This window comes from Syngnathoides biaculeatus, chromosome 8 (genome assembly GCF_019802595.1).
Source record: "Syngnathoides biaculeatus isolate LvHL_M chromosome 8, ASM1980259v1, whole genome shotgun sequence".
Taxonomy (NCBI): domain Eukaryota; kingdom Metazoa; phylum Chordata; class Actinopteri; order Syngnathiformes; family Syngnathidae; genus Syngnathoides; species Syngnathoides biaculeatus.
The window spans coordinates 24,898,070-24,918,355 of record NC_084647.1 but is presented as its reverse complement, the minus strand read 5'-3'; the positions used below and the strand labels follow the sequence as shown (position 1 = coordinate 24,918,355).

General features: G+C 42.8%; 2 protein-coding genes and 1 long non-coding RNA gene across 5 annotated transcripts; 2 read left to right on the top strand and 1 right to left on the bottom strand.

Annotated features, from left to right (window-relative positions):
* The first annotated feature begins 13 nt into the window (after window positions 1-13).
* On the top strand, window positions 14-8,296 carry ppm1na (protein phosphatase, Mg2+/Mn2+ dependent, 1Na (putative)). Its single transcript, XM_061827783.1, has 7 exons — window positions 14-50; window positions 2,855-3,387; window positions 4,260-4,831; window positions 6,387-6,504; window positions 6,598-6,712; window positions 6,799-6,862; window positions 8,073-8,296. Coding segments are annotated over exons 1-7 (1,437 nt in total). The 5' UTR covers window positions 14-48; the 3' UTR covers window positions 8,106-8,296.
* Window positions 2,902-13,364, bottom strand: LOC133504997 (uncharacterized). 3 transcript variants are annotated; one of them, XR_009796116.1, is made up of 5 exons: window positions 13,227-13,364; window positions 6,639-6,748; window positions 6,342-6,473; window positions 3,150-3,390; window positions 2,902-3,035 (listed from the first exon to the last, which is right to left on the bottom strand). It is a non-coding gene; the product is annotated as an uncharacterized LOC133504997 (long non-coding RNA). The 3 variants fall into 3 exon arrangements; XR_009796117.1 differs by lacking the exons at window positions 2,902-3,035; window positions 3,150-3,390 and adding an exon at window positions 4,670-4,786; XR_009796115.1 differs by lacking the exons at window positions 2,902-3,035; window positions 3,150-3,390 and adding an exon at window positions 5,144-5,246.
* si:dkey-202g17.3 (amino acid transporter heavy chain SLC3A2) lies at window positions 13,156-20,128 on the top strand. The gene is made up of 9 exons (XM_061827782.1): window positions 13,156-13,617; window positions 15,670-15,804; window positions 15,894-15,979; window positions 16,059-16,136; window positions 16,239-16,294; window positions 18,558-18,753; window positions 19,267-19,371; window positions 19,457-19,489; window positions 19,645-20,128. The coding sequence occupies exons 1-9, from the start codon at window positions 13,242-13,244 to the stop codon at window positions 20,026-20,028; spliced, it is 1,449 nt and encodes a 482-aa protein (XP_061683766.1). The 5' UTR covers window positions 13,156-13,241; the 3' UTR covers window positions 20,029-20,128.
* Window positions 20,129-20,286: the final 158 nt, after the last annotated feature.

Sequence of the window (20,286 nt, the reverse complement as noted above, 5' to 3'; positions counted from 1 at the left end):
CATGAGGGAATTGGTCTGGTCTGGACGTCTGCTCGTCACGGACGAGCCATGTGAGCATTTAATGGGAGGGGAGCGATGTCAATAATGAATGAGATGAGTGCATACAGCACACGTACTGTTTTTTTGTTGTTTCATCCACAACATTGCCGCATTTTAGTCCTATTTACGACAGCAGGGGTCTCCACACTCTGACTTGGGAAGAATTTGTGGCAAGTCATCCATTGTTTAGCACCCCACGGCAGACAAAGTGGAACCTTCCTCTTCTTTACAAAGACGCAATGTAGAGCTTTCTGACCTCTGTACTTCTCCAACAACACCCTTAAGGCAAACTCTGGATCTGTGCTACTCTTTCTAGGCATGAACTATACCGTTTCTCACAAATACTTCTGTCCTGAGTCTAGCCTACGGCAAACTACAAGACGGGAGCCACATTCATCCTGTTGATCATTTCAATCAGGCCCACCAAAGATTGGTACATAATCACCCAAATCTGATCAAAATCATGACTACGTTCATGGCGGCACGGTGGTCAACTGGTTAGAGCCTCTGCCTGACAGTTCTGAAGACAGGGGTTCAAGTCTGTGGAGTTTGGATGTTCTCCCCATGCTTGTGTGGGTTTTCTCTGGTAACTTTGGTTTCCTCCCACATCCCCAAAACATGCATGGGAGGTTAATTGAGGACTAATTTGCCTGCAGGTGTGAATGTGAGTGTTTGTTTATTTCTATGTGCCCTGCAATTGGCTGGCAACCAGTTCAGGGTGTGCCCTGCCTCCTGCCTGATCATAGCTGGGATAGACTCCAGCACTCTCGTGACCCTTGTAAGGATAAGCAACTCAGAAACTCGGAACGGACTACAGTAAACTTGATTCTACCAGTTTGTGCTGTAATGCCCAGTGGTTCCACCAGGTGGCCCACCAGTAGTGGGATACAGTGACTTGACTTTGGGTGTTTTTTCCCCCTCCACAGCTTTCACCCTTTCAACCAAAAATAGGCAGTGTGAATATCAGTCCAAATGGTTGTTTGTGTCTGACCAGTTCAGTGTTTAGTCCACCTTTTAACCGAACACCATCCTAATCAGGATCATCGGTGCTGAAAATGGATGGATATGTAAGCATCTGGTCTTGGCCTGCCTGTCAAGTTTTCAGTCTAGGTGGATTTTAAGTCATCAACAAAGCAAAGCAAATTTATATTGCGCTTTTCATATACAAGGTAACACAATGTGATTTACATTGCGAAGAAATAAGAAATACACATTTGAAACAGAAAAAAGTACAATCAAAAGAGCGTACAGTGCAATAAATATTTTAAAATGGAAATAATCTAAAAAGCATTTGGAAAAAGAGGTTTTGAACCTGGATTTATAAACATTCACGCTTGAGGCTGATGTCACCGCCGTTAGCAATTTACTGTATTCCATTTGTGTGCAGCATAATATCAAAATGCTGCTTCGCCATATTTGCTTCGGACTCTGCGCTCAATTATTAGAACTGAGCCAGTCACCGTCAGAGCTCTACTGGGTTTGTATTCAATAAGCATTTTTTTTCATGTATTCAGGACCTAAACCATTTAGTGATTTATAGACCAGCAGCAGAACTTCAAAATCTATTCTAAAGCTGACTGGAAGCCATTCTAAAGACTTTAGAATTGGAGTTATATGCTCTGACCTCTCTTGTCTTGCTAGTTTTCAGAGCCGCTTATTATTACACTGCCAGCTAACTTTAAAAAATAAGTATTTTATTAAAATTAACTTTACTTTGTTCATTTTTAATCATTTTTAGACCAATGTCCTTTATATGAATTTGACTGTACACTGTTATTGATCACTTTAGTTCAACCATCCATCCTTTTTTTTTGCCGCTTATCCTCACGAGGGGCGCGGGGAGTGCTGGAGACTATCCCAGCTGTCAATGGGCAGGAAGGTGCACCCTGAACTGGTTGCCAGCCAATCGCAGGGCATATGGAGACAAACAGCCGCACTCACAATAACACCTAGGGGCAATTTAGTCTGCAATTAATATTGCATGTTTTTGGGATGTGGGAGGAAACCGGAGTGCCCGGAGGAAACCCACGCAGGCACGGGAGAACATACAAACTCCACACAGGCGGGCCGGGATTAAACCCGGGACCTCAGAACTGTGAGCCCAACGCTTTACCAGCTGATCCACCCTTCCGCCACATTGCAGTTTATATTTAGTTATTTGTTGCTTCTTCTCTCTGAAAAAAAAAAAATGTTAAATAAAAATGAGTACTTTTGCCACCTTTTCCTTCACTAGAAATTTGAAAAAGCGGTTTTGCAACTCTATTTATTCCCAAGTACGGAACTACTAAAATATTACATTTCCTCTATTACTATAGGCAAGAATTAAGTGCAATTCCATTAGTTCACAATTGGTCACAATATAAGAAATCTGTGAGTCTACACACATTAGCAATAAAGCGTGTTGTAATTTACTGTATATTGTCATTCATTTTTGACTTATTACCAAAAGTAGAAGCTCTGGTGGTTACTGTATATGGCTCCCTGTATGTTACATAGTCATTCAAATAGGCGTGTGTGTGTGTGTGCAGACAAACCATTTAGGTGATAAATCCGGCAGTGTTCTGCAAACAGTGGGAGGGAGGAAGGAAGGAAGGAAGGAAGGAGGGGCCTAGGCCAAGGGATAAAGATGCTGAAATAGACAAGCCAATAGATGGAGGAGGCTAAGAAGAGAAGAGTAAAGAATACACAGACCCAAACAGAGTTGTGATTAAATGAACTGAATGACACAATAGTCCTCGGTCCAACCAGGTGGTGAAGGATGCATGAAAATGAACTCAACGTGGTATTTAAGTAGATCTTTTTGAATTCCATTTAGGTTCACCGGCTCATCATTTACCCTGGACCTGCTGAGAAAGACTCAGAGCCGGCGCAGGTTCACCAGGAGGAGGAGGCTCGTGGCAGCCAGGTCCAGCAAGAAGCTCAAGCAGCGTCTCAGAGGCGCAATGAGGACGGCGCGGAGAGCCAGCAATGTGGAGGTGCCCTCCTTCCTCCGACAGCTAGTCAAAGAAACCGAGAAGATGGTGACCTTCTTTTTCAAGGGCGGCTCAAGAGAAAAGGGGCCCGAGGAGCAAGACAACTGCGACGAAGATGACGACATGCCCAGCCCGTACCTGGAGAGACCCATCCTGGAGAAGCACGTGTCCGAGGGGTGGTCTCAGTCAGGGGTGAACTATGCGGTGGCGAGCATGCAGGGCTGGAGAGCTCAGATGGAGGACGCCCACACGTGCATGCCTCAAATGAGAGGCGAGCTGAACCAGTGGGCCTACTTCGCAGTGTTTGACGGCCATGCGGGGAGCACCGTGGCCCAGTACTGCTCCAGGAACCTGCTGGACCACATCCTCGCCACAGGTACTGAAATATACAATGAAACAAGCATTATCCTCCCATTTGAAGTTTACTGTTAAACAAAACACAAAAGAAAAATAATCTGTGCATTTAAAACAACCACACGCTCGCCTCCAGCTAGCTTGTAGGTCGCAAACATTGCAAGACGTCATAGACAGCTGAAGAAAAAGCATCAATCGCAGTGCTACAACTCTTTAAGCCATGGCTATTTGAACACAAGTAACATGGAGACAAATATATAATACTCACAGGCATATACAGTACCATCTTTGATGAAAACTAGTATGACAGCTTCTTACTGAGTCAATTATAGTAGTACTGTCCAAGAAGTAAATTTTTTCTTTGTCTGCACGACCACCGTATTATACTGCCTCTCGGTGGCCAAGGTGGGCACACCAGAAGGAGCATCACAATGAATTAAATTGCAGCGTTAAATCGTGATGCCCTAATAGTATACATTCCATTCAATAGAATTCTAGAGCCATGCTGTTTTTATTTATTTTTTTTAAATCAACTTTATTTCTTGGGGGTAGGTTGGAACAGGTTATGGTATTTTCATTTACATATTTCAATGGAAAAATTATTTGCTTAAGAGTTTTCATTTACAAGCCTGTAAAAAAATCAACTTATCATAAGCTACAATGAGACATTAAAATGCACAGAAAAAGAGATTTTGATATAGCTTGTTAGCTCTCATATTGAAAGATGGCTTTTAGGAAAGTCTTGAATATGTTATTATTATGACTGATTATTACTTATTGCAGATGTTAGCATCACAAAAACAAGTCACATGACCCTACACTAGCAAAAGATCTGTTTTTGCAAATCTAACTCCAGAGGGACCTGACAATGTCATCGTGCCCTGTTTGACACAGGTGGTGTAAAAGCAAGCGAAAACCCGGAGCAAGTGAAGGAGGGCATCCGTGAGGGATTCCTCGAAATTGACCGGCACATGCACAAACTGGCCCGAGAGGACAACTGGGACCGAAGCGGCACCACAGCGGCGGCCGTCATGATCTCCCCGCAGTACGTGTACTTCATCAACTGCGGGGACTCGCGCACGCTCCTCTGCCACGACGGCCAGCTGGTCTTCTACACGGAAGACCACAAGCCTTTCAACCCCAGGGAGAAGGAGCGCATACAGAACGCCGGCGGCTCAGTCACGCTGCAGCGCGTCAATGGCTCCCTGGCCGTCTCCAGAGCACTAGGCGATTTCGACTTTAAGGAGGTGGAATGGAGGCCGCAGACCGAGCAGCTGGTTTCCCCCGAGCCCGAAGTGTACGAGGTGGAACGGGCCAGCCGGGACGAGTTCATTGTGCTGGCTTGTGACGGCGTTTGGGACGCCATCAGTAACGAGGAACTCTGCGCCTTCGTGCGCAGCCGCCTGCAGGTGTGCGACGACCTGCGAGAGATTTGCACTCAAGTCATCAACCTCTGTCTCTACAAGGTGAGCAGATAGAGAACAAAGGTTCAGTTTGACTGAATTATGTCATTTAGACCTGTTCACAATTCCTTCAAACCTTCCAACTTGACGAAGGCCCCAGTTGTCAAAAAATGCAAACATTTAAAAATCATTTTACAGAAGCACAATTCTGCCTCCGCTATGCTTCATTGTAGATATGGTGTACTTTTGGTGATGAGCACGCATGTGGATTTGGGAAGTTTGTATCTTCGTAAAGTAAAGCTTCCGCCTATTCACGGACATATTCTATATAAGAACAGGAGGTTGTTGTCACAAGTTCTAAATAGCAAGTACTTGCCTTTCAACAGACTTTGCAGCTGGCTCTTTTGTTGGTCGCGTTAACCAAACTCTCCCTCTGCGCCTCTCTGATCACGGCCGTTTTAGTGTAAGCTGTAAGCCGCTAAGCGAAAACACGATTAATCAACAAACCACGCAGCCCCAGTTAATTATATACATTTACCGTACACTCCTTGGGATTAAAGGCTAAGTGCTGTGTTCAAAGATAATAACACCCATTCGCGTAACTATTAGTCGATGTTTCTGTTATGTTGATCTTTTCATGTATGTAAATGACGCAAGCATCACATCCATGTTTTATTACAAACAGCTCACAAATTCTACATTACTGCAACCTACAAACACAATTATAAATACAAATCAATACTTCTGCGACATTAGTGGACAAAGCAGATTTTGTTAATAAACTTTGCAGATGCATAGAATAGATATATCGTCCGTGGTGACACACAGTTAAAACGGGTGTTTTTATGAATGGAGAGCTATATGCTGAAGGGAGGTGTGAGCACGGCTCCGAGGCATTACACTGACGTCGGTTTGTAAGTAGATTTGTACAGCCGCCTGGTCGAGAGCATCAACTTGACACTATAAATAGGTATGTGAGGTTCTAAGGTGCACGAGAAGGTTAAATGACACATGGCTGGGATTAACGCTGAATGTGAGGTATTGTTGTTGCTCAAAATACACCGGCTCACTGTCATCATCCCGTCCGTGTGTGGCTTTCTATTTATTTCAACCGAAAAGCTTAACGGCTGTCTTGAAATCATCAGAGGGATGATGACGATGATGACATCATCATGCCCCAGAATATACTGGGCCCTTTTAGCCTTTTTAGAGCGCAAATCCAATAAACAAGACAATGATTTTAGTGCCCTGCAAGAACATTTTGCTTTGGTGACATCTTCAAAATATTTTTTTATGATCATACAGGCAGTGTGGGTTCAATTCCCGCTTAGTGATGATCTCAATATGTGCCCTGTGACTGACTGGAGACCGATTCAGGGTGTCGTCTGACTATCACTGAAGTTAGCTGGGATAGGATGTGCCAATGCTGCGACCCTTGTGAGGATAAGCGGCTTGTAAAATGAATAGATGGCTGTTCCTTTGAAACTAAATCCTCAGAATTTGATTGTACTGCATTTTAGTTTGTAATATTTTGGAAAACACAACCTTCTTCTTTTTTAATTGTTTTTCTTACCATATCATTTGGAATAAACCAATATGAATCTGTTGCCCCCTGCAGGGCAGTTTGGACAACATCAGCATCATCATAGTGTGCCTCCCTGGCGCCCCTAAGGTGTCACAAGAGGCCCTGCAGCATGAGGAAGAGCTGGAACGACACATTGACATGAAAGTAGAAGGTACTTGCCTCAAAAAAATAACAAAACAAACAAACAAAAAAAAACACGCTTGATGAGACGTTTCCTTTCTTTCTAATGTATTTTCTCTTACAGAAATCATAAATATGATGCGCTCCAAAGAAGAGGACCCTGACCTTGTGTATGTGATCAAGATCCTGGCAGAGGAGGAGATACCAGGACTACCTCCAGGGGGCGGCATCACCAGCAAGTAAGCACTGAAGGGCACCAGGAAGAGTCACCAAGCCTGCAGCATTTGAAGAATTAAGTCTCTGTTCCACATTTGTCATCATACAGGCGCGACTGTATCATCGCTTCATATCAGAAACACATCGCAGCTCTCAGGACTCTTGAGCCGATGGTAAGGGATATTCAGGGCAAAGCATTCTTTTATTTGCTAGTGTTTTTGGGGAGGGGACATTACGCAATAAAAGAGTACACACATACACAAGAAGGTCAAATTTGACCATTATCCCACCCTTACAATCGTATATGTTAAATTTCACATTCAATATTTGTCCCAAATCCTTCACTGCAAACTGTTTCCAAAGCAGAGTCTCTCAAATTGCCAGGTATTTTTGAACAATGGGATTGAGGTTACACGGAATACTGTTCATTAAAGTGAGGGAAAAAAAGGGTTTTCGAAAAAAAACCCAAAAGCCAATTCTAAACAATTTCAAGAACAGTAAAGAAATGAAGTAACTGACATTTATTATGTTATTATGAATCCCTTTCTAAAGCTTTAGGATTCTAGTTAACCATAGGGAGGGCCATTAACCTTAAATGGAGAAATTATGATTATGGAACAGTGGTAAATCTACTCGGGAGTAGAAAAAAAAGTTTTGGAGTGGCCTATTCACTGTCTGGACTTGAGACAGGCTTTATAAAATAAAGTAGCATGACCTTTAAACGACGGTCAAAAAACCCACCATTTTTGCGGAACTGAAACAATTCTGTGAGGAAGAGCCCGCCAGAGATGTGAAAGACTCATTGCGAGTTAAAGAAAGAAATGTGTGGTTTCACTTGCTGCTGCTGAGGAGCCCAATACTTTTTCACAAAGAGCCAGGTAACAAATACCTTTTTTCTCCTTAATGAATGAAATCAACATTTTAAAATGGTGGCCCATTAAATGTTACAGTAGGAAAATTATATAAATATACAAATTTGAGATGTCTATACTTTCTCCACACCACTGTACACATAATCTGTCCGAGACTGAGGTACCTCAACTTGTCCAACTTCCCAAGTATTGGCATTTCATTCCCCCTCACAATGACATGACGAGCAAAATTCACACCTAGTCTTGATCTTCTACTCAAAAGTTGTGTTGATAACAAAGCCAAAGCAATGCAATGCATCATTTACAAGGATTTGTTCATCATTAGATTTACAAACCCGAATTTCACAGACACAGAGTGCTCTCCCATTTGGATGCAATTACAATACTTTTGAGACATCCAGCACACCTGATATTCTATCAAATGTGGACCAGCACCAGTGTGGGACACATAAAAAAAAAATCATTCTTACAACATACAGTACATAATGCTGCTGTTTTATTGCCCTTTTAGGATATCGGGGGGTCAGAAGAGGACTCGAACTAAAAGGATCACCACAGAAATCCATTCATCAAACCCCCGCACACACTGTACTCATTTATTCAAGTCAGTTTGTGTCCATTTTTGGAAATATGATATCAATTAATGTGATCATTATGTAACTTATGTTAGAAAGCTTCTGTATAAGGCAGCTAATTATATCATTCCACCATTAAAAGGATTATATTTTATATTCACACCTCAAAATTGGTATTCATTTAACAATGTTTTATATTGTGGTTAACATTTTTAAGGCGGCACGGTGGATTAGCTGGTAAAGCGTTGGCCTCGGGGGTTCGATCCCGGCCCCACCTGTGTGGAGTTAGCATTTTCTCCCTGTGCCTGCGTGGGTTTTCGATGTGCCCTACGATTGATGTAGCCCGCCTCCTGCCCGTTGACAGCTGGGATAGGCTTCAGGACTCCCCGCGACCCTCGTAAGGATAAGCGACAAAGAAAATGGATGGATGGATATATATTTAAAAGAAACTCGGTATAATGCAGTTGAGTTTGACATTCTGAATGAAAGTTATCAATACAGTACAGCAAAAGTTTTAAGAGATTTCTAACAAGAAAATGCTGAAATAAATGTCCTTGTCTAATGTTAATGTCTCTTTAATGAAGTGAAATCTAAACATTTGAACAAACTGGAATTTTTAATGGGCATAAATATATGAAATCTTGACATTAAAACTATGAGAAACATCTCTAGGTGTGAAATTCCACATCAGAGCAATCTACAACAACAAACAAAAACATTAGTAAATGAATCTCAATCAAAACAGAGCATTATTATCTTTGTCAACGCCGAATCCTGGATACAGTTTTTGTGTTGGATGTGATGAGGTCGTGTACATCATGAAGTGGCCCGGGATTGCAGAAAGTACATTCCTGATAGTGTACTGTAAACCAGCGCAATAAAGAATGCGCTCTCTGCACGTGCCACGTTGTCTCATGATGGCATACAGCAGGGACAATGCTGGAAAGAAGTTGACACGACGGTGTCTGAGTTCACAAAGTGAGCACGAAGGTACCACAGGAGGACAGAATGGACGAGAGAACACTTGGAAAGAGAGCGAGGGAGCGATACATGGAATTAGCACAAATGTTTTAATAAATGACTGACGGGAATGTTGGAAGGCCATGTGAGGGGAAAGGTCACAACTTACTGTATGTAACTGTTGTTCATGCCATATGATAGACAGACCAACAGAGAGACAGATAGCAATACACAGTTAATGATCCGAAGCATACCATATCATGTGATAAAGATGGTGGGGGCCGGAGAGGGTCAGGGAATTGAAGTCAAGCCGAATTCGTCGGCTACCTACGTAGTATCTTGGGCTATTGTAACAGCACGTGTCAAGTTTATTGCCTGCGACACACTGACTACGGATGGCCTGTATTCGCGAAACCAAGTGCTGCTGGCGTTGGGTTAGGGTTAGTTAGGTTAGGTTATTACACTTTAGGTGGGCCTTGTCTGAAAGAGACAGAAGAACAAATATTGGCTGTACCGTTTGGCCGCTGATCAGCAGACAGCAAGAATTGCTTTCAATGCGGCTGGGGGACATAAATGAGGATTAAACCTCACCCGTCCAATTGTGGAACAGATTAGATCCCATTCAATTTGTCCCAAAAGTGACAAGAACAAGGGAATGAAATGCAGATTACATTGAATTGCAAGTAGATAACCACAAATTAAATAGCAAGTATAGTTTATACAGGGTTAGGGTTAACCCTAACCCTAACCCTAACCCTATTCCTGGAGGAGAGGTTACGACCCCTGCTGTAGATGTAAAAAAAAATGATAAATAATTGTAATGGGGTATCGATGCCACAAGATAGTGGCAAAGTACTCCGAATGCAGAGGACCATAAAGCACCAACACCATGCACTTAGAATGTACACAATCATGAACCCATGTTGCATATATGACCAAATTCAATTTATTATAAAATGTCCACGAGACTCATCAATAGTATCATTTTGCATACTAGCCTAAATAACACACTAGCAAAAACTGACTTGACATTACACACAGGCAAAAAAGATGCACACTAGCAAATCACACAAACGGTATTGTGCATTTTACATATACTGTAATTATAAAACAGCTATAAAGGTTACCTGCATTGAGGGAGAAACAAAAACACTTTCACTTGCACTTTGTGCACAAGATGCATTGAAGGACTACCAACAAAAGAGGATATCTCAAATGCAAAAAAAAAAAAACAACATTCCATGAGATGACATGAGAGTAATTTATTTATTGCTTTGGAGTGAGCAGAAAAAACGCCAATGACAAAGGGCTGACCCAATGCCGTATTACAAAGCTTACTCGCAGTGTACAGAATACACTTGTTCTTATATTTCACCTTCCTAAGTGACTATTTTAATTCTAAAACAACATTTTTTGGTGTTATTTAAGACTTCCGAAGTCTCTCACCCTTCCATGTCCAGACTGCAAATGAACGGCAGAAGAATAAAACCACCACTGGCTCACGATCGGCCAACTATCTGAATACAATTCAAGCATATCAAAATTGTATTGTCTTTATACTTTATGTCCCCTTTAAGGCTAAACGTCTCCGCTTCAATTACTCTTTCAGGGGGTTAAAGCGTCATCTGAATATTCCTGAGTCTGACAGACGGATAAGAGCAGTAAAAAGTGCACGCGCGGGTCTTTGTCATGTGTCTTCAGAATGTGTTGTGGGGGTGTGTGGCGAAGATCGACACCCGTGTATTAAGTGACGCAGCGGAACCTTTATTGGACAGAGGTTCCTGGTCACCTCTTCACTCCACAAAAGTCAGGAGAGTAAGACCAGACTGAGAAAAGTTCTACGACAAGACGACTGAAAGGAACGTGATAAGGTGAGTAGTCGCTGTTTGTTTGATTGGTTGTTATTCAATCAATGGAAGTCAAACTTGAGATTCTGAAGTTCAGAAAAATATGCAGTTAGGGGCATGATCTCAATGAGCCTAAAAAAAAACAAAAAAAAAAATCAGGATGTGAATATTGGGATGTTCAAGAAACTAATGACGTTCAAAATGAGCCACATTAGTGTTCTCAAATGATGTCTAAACAGTAAAGGCGGCTAAACAGTTCAATTCAAAATCAGTTACAAATAGAGGAAAAGAATGAAGTACATGTAATCTCAATTTAATGCAACATGTCGCATCTATTAGAGGAGTCTTAAACTTGCATGACAACAAAAGCCAATCCTAAACTTATATGCCAAATACACATTCACACTTTGGTTCACTTTGAGATGTACCGACCGATGTACTACAACTTGATGAAATATAATATTCAATGGTGCCTTAAGAACAATATGCGTTTAACTTGTTGCTTGACAACACCCCTGAATTAAAACACCCACAGTTCAAATAATTTTTTTCCCCATTGACATCTTTCCAGAGCCCCAAAATAGATTCTTTTTAACAAGAAAAATAACACTCACACTGTGCTTTATCGTAATATCTAGTAATGACAGAAATAAACGTTTTTTGTCACACTTTTCCTTCAATGCGCATTGTGCTGCTCAATCTTATGCGCACACTTTGGCCAATTGAAGGAGTATAACACTGCGCTTTCAGCTTCTCAGTATGGCAGAAGTAGTGGTTCTTCGCCAAGGATAAATAATATACATGCCTGTGAATATGTTTCTGCACTAGCCATTACTCAAAGGGTAACAACACGGTCATATGGATATGAATTGTTAAACAGTCTACACTGGAGTGACCCTAACCTTTCCATTGCAAATGTGCATTAATATAACAGAGTCCGTGTGGTTGTTTTAAATAAACAATGTGTCATTGTATTTGTTTAGTTTGATAGTAACCTTAGGATGAGCGTGCCAATAAACAGACTGGAGCCTCTTTTTTAAGGATATCTAATAAATAAATCTGTCAAACTGCCATTTGTTGTGCAGTGAGTTGAATCACCTGCCACTACGTGACACTCATATGTCAAGTTGAGTCAAAGCAAAATATCAGCCAATCTTTTGGCAAAGCTCCATTGAGTCTGTTCTCAAGGCACCACTGCAGTTGAAAAAAAAATAATCTTACAAGATAACCACAGCATTGATCAATCCATCACCATTATGGTATTCACGTGCCTCAACAGTTAGAGATGCTTGGTCCTTCTGGTGATATTAGAAGGCCATGGTGTACCAGCAAAAGATACAAAATGGAAATGATCCGAGTGAATGTATCACCAACGCTGTCAAAAGAGTAACTCCAGCTGTGCCAATTTATGTTGCTCATCAATGGAGGACATAAGTGAAATGTGTTTTGACAACAACAGTAATCATGGACTCGTACCGTATCGTAGCGGTGCCTATGCTGCCTCCAGTGGTATGCACAATCATAAGAATCTATTTTATTGTCCATCTATCCATCCATCCATTTTCTTTGTCGCTTATCCTCACGAGGGTCACGGGGAGTGCCGGAGCCTATCCCAGCTGTCAACAGGCAGGGGGCGGGGTACACCCTGAACTGGTTGACAGCCAATCGCAGGGCACATAGAGACAAGCAGTCACACTCACAATCACACCTCGGGGCAATTTTAGGGTGTCCAATTAATGTTGCATGTTTCTGGGATGTGGGAAGAAACCAGAGTGCCTGGAGAAAACCCTCATAAGCACGGGGCAGGGATTGAACCCAGGTCCTCAGAACTGTGAGGCCAACCCTTTACCAACTGATTCACTGTGCCGCCTATTTTGTTGTCGTCGTTTTTAATCATATTGTATTTACTTTGAAGTAATTTGAGATTAAATAGATTATTGCACATCAATTTTACTACTTTGTGTAAACAATGCATATATTTTTTTTAATTCTAGAAGTTGCATTCAGCTTTTAATCAAATACATATACCAGATTTTTGCTGTTCAATGTTATCTAAGAATCGAATGTTTTTTTCCCAGTCTTTGTCACGTGAAGATCCTGTAACTACTTACAACTCCTGTACTACATGTGTCAAAATAATAACTTCTGCTCTGTTATCCAGAAAAGAGCCAGTGAAGGCGAAATAAATGGCCTTGACAAATGCATAGGGCGCCATTAGCTGTCATATAAAACACCTGTAACAGGGAGCAAATGTCGTAAGTCGTAACGTGGAACCGCTCTCACCTGCAGCCGAGCCCCATGCCACTGAACGTCGGCGACACCGGCTACGGCAGCGTGGCCGACCCGGGCCTCTCGGCCAGCGGGGCCGCCGGCTCCTCGGAGACGGCCGCTCTGCTGGAATTAGCGGGGGAGGATGAACAGGAGTGGCGGCCCATGAGCAAGGAGGCGTTGGAGGAGTCAGCGGGCGGGCCCGGTTGGAGGAAGCTCCGCTGCTACCTGGTAGCGCTCTTCTGGCTGGCGTGGGCAGCCACGCTGGCCACCGCCGTGGCCGTCATCGTCACCAGCTCCCGGCCGGCGGCGACACCGCTGGTTTGGTGGCAGCAGTCGCTCTTTTTACAGCTACAGCCTGACCTCCTCAACGAGACGCCACCTGAGGGCTTACGTGCCTTAGACGGTGAGACACTCCAGCTCAATGGACCTTTCCGATGGCGATCTTGAGCTCCGCCCCCTTAGCCATGACCCCACGAGCTTCCAAAATCGTGATTGAACAGTGACATGGTTGAAGTCTATTGCTCTATTGCGTATTCCAGACAATATTGGGGGATGTTTTTTGTCCAAGAGAGTTCTACAGAGAGCTCCCAACTATTTCACGCAAGGATATGTACACAAAATTCGGATTTTGGACGGAGCAGGACGCAATGTCAGCATTACAGCGAAATGTTGACGATCGATGCAAAAAAGTTTGGCGCCTCACAAACTTCATATTGAAATCCAACAGGATAAAATAGTGGACTCGTACTGCGCATGTAAAGCAGCTTGAGTACTTTTTACTTGGAAAGATCACGAGTAATATCATTGTAGTCTTTATAAGTGAGTGTTGCGTATTCATTTGACTTGGCTCGTAATGGGAACCCAATGCTCTGTCTTAATAGTCGGATGTGATACAAATGGGGAAATAGACATTTCTCGCGCATGACATCGCGCAATTTGTATCACTAACCGACTCTTCGCTATAAAACATGACGCACTTCATTCAGCAGGTCAGTGATACAATAACAAAGTGAAAGTTGTTCTCCTGCAATGTATAAAGCACTGATAATAATGAACTCAAACTCAGAGAAGCTAATTCTCCCTCACTTACCTTCGAACATATGGCCTTGTGTTTGTTGATATTTTTCACACTGAGTTGTCCGTGAGGTCTTCCGCAAGCCTTAATCCATTGTAGACACTTCGTCAACTGTGTTTTAGGCTTTGGAAAACGAATCAAGCAGGCTCCTTGTAACCTAGCAGGATATCTTTCATCACAATTGCATGTTCCGTAAGTGCCTCTGAGGACCATTTTCTTCGTAACGTTAACTTTTCCAAGCGCACGCTACTGACAAACAGCATTGCTTGTGAGAGGGGTGTGTCAAGCCAATGCAGCTCTCTGTTTGGCTATTATTGTACGAGCGAATGACAGGTCAGAATGGTCCATTACCTGTTGACATGACTGATTTACTTCTTCTTTGCAAGTTAGAATTGGGATTGTTGTTCATCTGCCCCCCTAGAGGCCCAGAAAGGAATAACACGGTTAGCTCTTGCATACATACTCTTGCATTATTATTTGCCTCCATGTGTCTGGAGGGAAAGGCTCCACGAAATTGAGGACAACTTCATATTGCATAGGTCATAGGGTGTACAGACATTCACGGGTACACCCAAACTGTCTGATGATAGCTATAATTTCTCATCAAAGATAACTACTCTTGAGAACCTGTTGTTATTGTTTTTGTTTTTCCCATCTTGCATTCAAATGTGTTCTGTCTTCACCAAAATGAAAAAGGTTAATTGTCTGAGCTGGCCTGGGAAAAGAGAAATCAGTACTGCGTCCCAAACCACACTTTGCGGAGACTACTTCCTGTTGACCACGCACACACACACACATACACACACTCAACCACATTCTGTATAAATCATAACGAAGCATTGTTACAAGAATAAGACTAGACCTGTTCTGTTTTTTTTCCAAATGAAGACTTTTTGTGAGAACTCTTGTACTGGATCTTATTTGCAAGTACCATAGACCTGATCTTATGGGTATCTAGTCCACAGCATTCATTAAACATTGATTTCACTCATGTAAAACAGAAAATCGGTGGTGGGAGTGAGTTGAGTGAAACTCCAGAAAGTGGAACCCTAATATGAACCCTTGACCTTTGCTTGCAACGCTGAGTTTGGCCCGAAACCGTGGCCCAGGCCTGATACCCAAACTTGAAACCATAACTGTGTTTTGAAAGCCTGATCCAGGCTAGTCAAGCCCAGTTTAAAACCCTGATCCTAGCTTGAAACACTAATCGAAACAAACCCAAAAATGTACTTAAAACTCCAAAGCGGGCCTGTAAACCCTAATTTATCTTGAAATCATTGTTTTAAGTCATAAAAAAATAGATTTCACACCAATCTGATCCATTAATTAGCATTGAATGCTGATTATTATTATTATTTTTTTTTAAATCTTTCAATAAAGCGCTGTGTGACCGGCTGCCGTACTTCAAGTCTTTGGGTATCAGCGCTCTCATCCTGAGGGGCTTGTTGGACCCGTTCAACGCCACTGAGAGCGGGCCGCACATCCGGCGTCTGCTCGGCCAAAGCGACAGAGCGGGTGAGTGAGACAAAAAAAAAAGGTTTTCGGGTGAAATCGTCGTTCTCAATTCTCCCTCCGATGTTTGGCTGTTGGTTTCTCATTCGAAGGCCTCAAAATGGTTCTGGATGTGTGCGGCGTGCAGCTGTTTGGGACCCGTGAAGGCGAGAATGAAGAAGCCTCGAATGCCACACAGGTCTACCGAGATCTTAAAAATATAAATACATTTTTGAGCGATCCTGCATTTGCTAAAATGTTCATCAACATGACCACAGGACGCACTTCGCTTCTGGTTGGGTCAGGGTGTGGCGGGATTTTTGATTTGTGACACAGATGCAGCCTATACAGAAAAGGTAAAGTCCTTGTCACCTGGCGAGCTTTATTTTTGTTTTTGAATTTTTGTAAAATTCATTTAAAACCTTTTAATCAATGAATGATTTTTTTTTTAATTGCAGTCTCTGATGCTATGGAGAAGTGTTTTGGAGGAGTTCAATAAAGAGGATGAACAAAGGTATCGTTGATTTGCAGATACACTGCTGGATAGGTTACGCACACTTTTATATAGTACTGTTTAAAATCGGCACATCCCTCATAATTAAAAAGTATGATTTATTGTTTCTATATTAAAATACAGTGGCGGCTTAATTCACGAGTTTTTGTGTTCTTTATCTCAAATGTTGTCTCCAATCAAATTTCCACATTTAAAAGTCAATACAATACTGTATTTCGTTCGCACCCACATTGTGTCTTGGCCACCAGGGAGCAGTATAATACAAATACTGTCTATTTAAATGGCTCAGTAGAATGCACCGATACTAGTCTATCCATCTTTTTTCGTACCACTTATCCCCACTAGTGTCACAGGGGAGCTGGAGCCTATCCCAGTTGAGTCTGGGTGAGAGAACGGGTACATCCTGAACTGGTCGCCAGCCAGTCACAGAGGACATATAAACAAACAACCATTCACACCTACAGGCTATTTTATAGTTTTCAATCAAAACCTACGATGCATGTTTTTGGGATGCAGGAGGAAACCGGAGTGCCCGGAGAAAACCCACACAGGCTCAGGGAGGACATGCAGACTCCACACAGGCGGGACCGGGATTTGAACCCAGGTCCTCAGAACTGTGAGGCAGAACAAGGAGCCGTTCAAAATTTTACAGTAATCCACAGTAATATTAGTCGTTCTTTGCAGAAGATATGCCTGTTAGTGTCGTTATAGCATCTGTCTACATGTGTTGCTCCACCTTTTGTCTTCAAATATCCATCACGTGATGGTATTTGTTAGCCTGTCCATGGCATTTTGAATTGTGTGTTAGCAGTAAACCAGCAGATTCGGCAGTTACCAATACCACTAACTAATTAGGAATATTCTTTTTAAAAAAAAATGAATAAATAAAAGCTTCTTTAGGCCAACCTGATTCTTTTTGCTTTATGTACAATTCATCAAAACAAATGGCAACCACTGAGGAAGTGAAAGAAAGATGTTATGAAGAACAATTACATTTTTACGGCAACACGGGAAGACAAATGATTTCAGTTTAGCAATGATGTAAAAACGGCAGCACGATGGAGCAGCTGGAAAGCGTGGGACTCACAGTTATGAAGTCCCGGGTTCAATCCCAGACCCGCCTGTGTGGAGTTTGCATGTTCTCCTCATACCTGCGTGGGTTTTCTCCGGGCACTCCGGTTTCCTCCCACATCCCAAAAACACGCAACATTTATTGGCCACTCTAAATTGCCCGTAGGTGTGGTTGTGAGTGTGATTGTTCTGTCTCGATGTGTCCTGCGATTGACAGGCGACCAGATCAGGGCGTACCCCACCTGCTGCCCCTTGACAGCTGGGATAGGGTCCAGCACTCCCGCGACCCTTGTGAGGATACGCGGCTAAGAAAATGGATTGATGGAATAATGTAAAATGTCATAGCAAGTGCAGTTGCGAAATTTCAAGTTGGAGAATTTATGTATTCTGAACCATTTGAACAAATGCAGTTGTCAACGAACGAACTTTCACTACATGGCAACTATGAATCCAAACCAATTTGTCCTTAACGTGGAATTGAAATTTGTTGAAAGTTGTTATGGTTTCCTTATTTTTTTATGCATCACTCTTGAAATCGTATAGCTCAGCGATTAGTGTTGTACCCAGACCGTGTTCTACTTGATACCTCAGGTGAACTTGAACTGAGCTTAATTCATTTCTGCCTGATGAAGGTTATTGAGAAGTTGTTATTTCTCAACAACATACAATTGTCAAAACAAACAAAAAAACTGAATTAGTTCATTTTTGGAATAGCAAAATTAGTTCAAAATTTTGAATAATGAAGTATGCACTGAGCGAGTTAATTTTTGGAATGGTGAACTGAACTTTCGAAAATGAACTTTCACAGTACCGTCGTTTAATTCTCAAACTGTATTGTTATGCAAAACAATACTGATTAAAATATTCAAACAAAAATGTGGGGCTGAATAAAGTTTTCTGAATCTGGATATAAGCTTTGTTCATAATGTTACGGTAATTGAACTACTGTACGTACAATAGAAGTGCAACACGTTTGCATTCAAGCTTTTAGAAATGTTTGAACAATATTTATTTAGATTTATTGAAATTTATGTGCAATACTTTGGAATGAAATCATATGGTACAGTTTTTGTTTTCCGAAATTTAAGCACAATGTTAATCTTCAGATGACATAAGTACGTTCAGAAATTGGTGGGAGTATAATTGAACACCCAGTGTGTGTACAGTATGTTTGTGTGTTCTCCCTTTTCAGGATTGTTGTGGTCAAACAGACGCGAGAGCTCATCCCGCCGCTGAGAGTCTCCGGCCGGCGCCTCAACATCACCTTGGTGGACGTGGTCCTGAGGTCCGTGCTGCCTGACTCTCCCCGCCCTCTTTCGGCCCACCAGGTGGCCGGCGCCATCGAGACTCACCTGCAGATGGCCGCGGACACGTGGCTCGGGTGGACGGTGAGAACTGCAAACGTGCTTGGGATTGCTACAAATGCTGCAAAGTGTCGATCAGCATTCAACAATCATGTATGTAAAGACTCAAGGAATTGGTATTGTGGCACAGTCTTTCCTGTCCTTTACTGAGCCAACGTATAGGTTCAAAAGTCCATCCATCTGTTTTCTGAGCCACTTATCCTCATAAGTATGGCAGGAATACTGGAGCCTACCCCAGCTGTCAATGGGCAGGAGGCAGGGTCCACCCTGAACTGGTTGCTACCCAATCGCAGGCACATAGACACAGACAACAGTCACACTTGGGGGCAATTTAGAATGTCCAATTAATGTTGCATGTTTTTGGGATGTGGGAGGAAACTGGAGTGCCTGGAGAAAACCCACGCACGCATGGGGAGAACACGCAAACACACAGGCGGGGCTGGGATCGAACCCGGGTCCTCAGAACTGTGAGGCCAACCCTTTCGAGCTGTGCCATCATGGCCTCAGGGATCTAAAAAACAACTTGTCTTGTGTAAGGTTGGAGGAAAAGCGCCGTATGACTTGAGGAGACTGTTGCTGGTGCTGCTCATGACGCTGCCGGGGACGCCCGTGGTTCAGTATGACCAAGTGGAGCCCGCACAGGTTCAGTCAAAGCGTCACAATGTATTTTATTTTAAAGAAGACAGTTTAATAAACTTTTTTGTTTTCACATCGTGGATCTTTGTAGGGAGGAAATGGCAGCGACTCATCTGACTTGACAGTAAGTAGCCGTTCAGGAGTCAGAAGAGCCGGTTTTTGTTCAGGAGCTGAGCTAAACTTCCCATCACGAGAGTACTGTACTGTACACTAGTCTTTTTGTACCTGTGCCTTGAAAAGAAGAGCCAGTATCACTGTCATCTTCTTCTTCTTCTTAAGGAAAAGTTCAAATTGAAGCATTCCATAGTGGCCCTCTTCAGCTCCCTGAGTCACAACAGAGCACGTGAAGAAGCCCTCCTCTCCGGAAGTTTCACTTTCCTCCCCTTCAATGACTCCTCCAACGCCACGTTGTCCTCGCCGTCGTCGCCGCCCACGCTGGCCTTCCTTCGCTCGTGGGGTTGTGTCCATTTCCTGGTGCTGCTCAACGCCGCGTCCGAGCCCCACAGCCTGGATCCCGCCTGGGGTGTCAGCCTGCCCGAGGCCGGCGTCTTCGTGGCCAGCACGGCCATGGATCGCCTGGGCGCCGTCGCACTCCACACGCTGGTGCTGCGGCCCCGTGAAGCCGTGGTGGTCAAACTTTTTGAACCGGGGAACTACTCATAATGTCCATGTACAGTCAACATGACTTTTTTTTTTTAATTATTAATATAGTCAACATGATGAGTGCTATTGTGTCAGAGAAATAAAAAGAATTACATCTCCAGCCAACTTGTGTACCAGTACTAAACTTTCTCTTTTGACCTCTGAAATGTGATTTGTTAGGAGAAGTTGTGGAAACTGCCGGAGCTGTTACAGTTACTACACACAACAAACCACAGCATCATTTGTCTGTGTCAAATGAATTTTTCTCCCCCCCACTAA

What these genes read in the sequence shown, in the direction of transcription:
- ppm1na (XM_061827783.1), top strand. An exon ending in TCAACCTCTGTCTCTACAAG is followed by an intron (nt 4,832 to 6,386) that starts GTGAGCAGATAG and finishes TGCCCCCTGCAG; the next exon opens with GGCAGTTTGGACAACATCAG. An exon ending in GGGGGCGGCATCACCAGCAA is followed by an intron (nt 6,713 to 6,798) that starts GTAAGCACTGAA and finishes GTCATCATACAG; the next exon opens with GCGCGACTGTATCATCGCTT.
- si:dkey-202g17.3 (XM_061827782.1), top strand. Translation starts at nt 13,242, where the DNA reads ATGCCACTGAACGTCGGCGACACCGGCTACGGCAGCGTGGCCGACCCG. An exon ending in AATAAAGAGGATGAACAAAG is followed by an intron (nt 16,295 to 18,557) that starts GTATCGTTGATT and finishes CTCCCTTTTCAG; the next exon opens with GATTGTTGTGGTCAAACAGA. An exon ending in ACCAAGTGGAGCCCGCACAG is followed by an intron (nt 19,372 to 19,456) that starts GTTCAGTCAAAG and finishes GGATCTTTGTAG; the next exon opens with GGAGGAAATGGCAGCGACTC.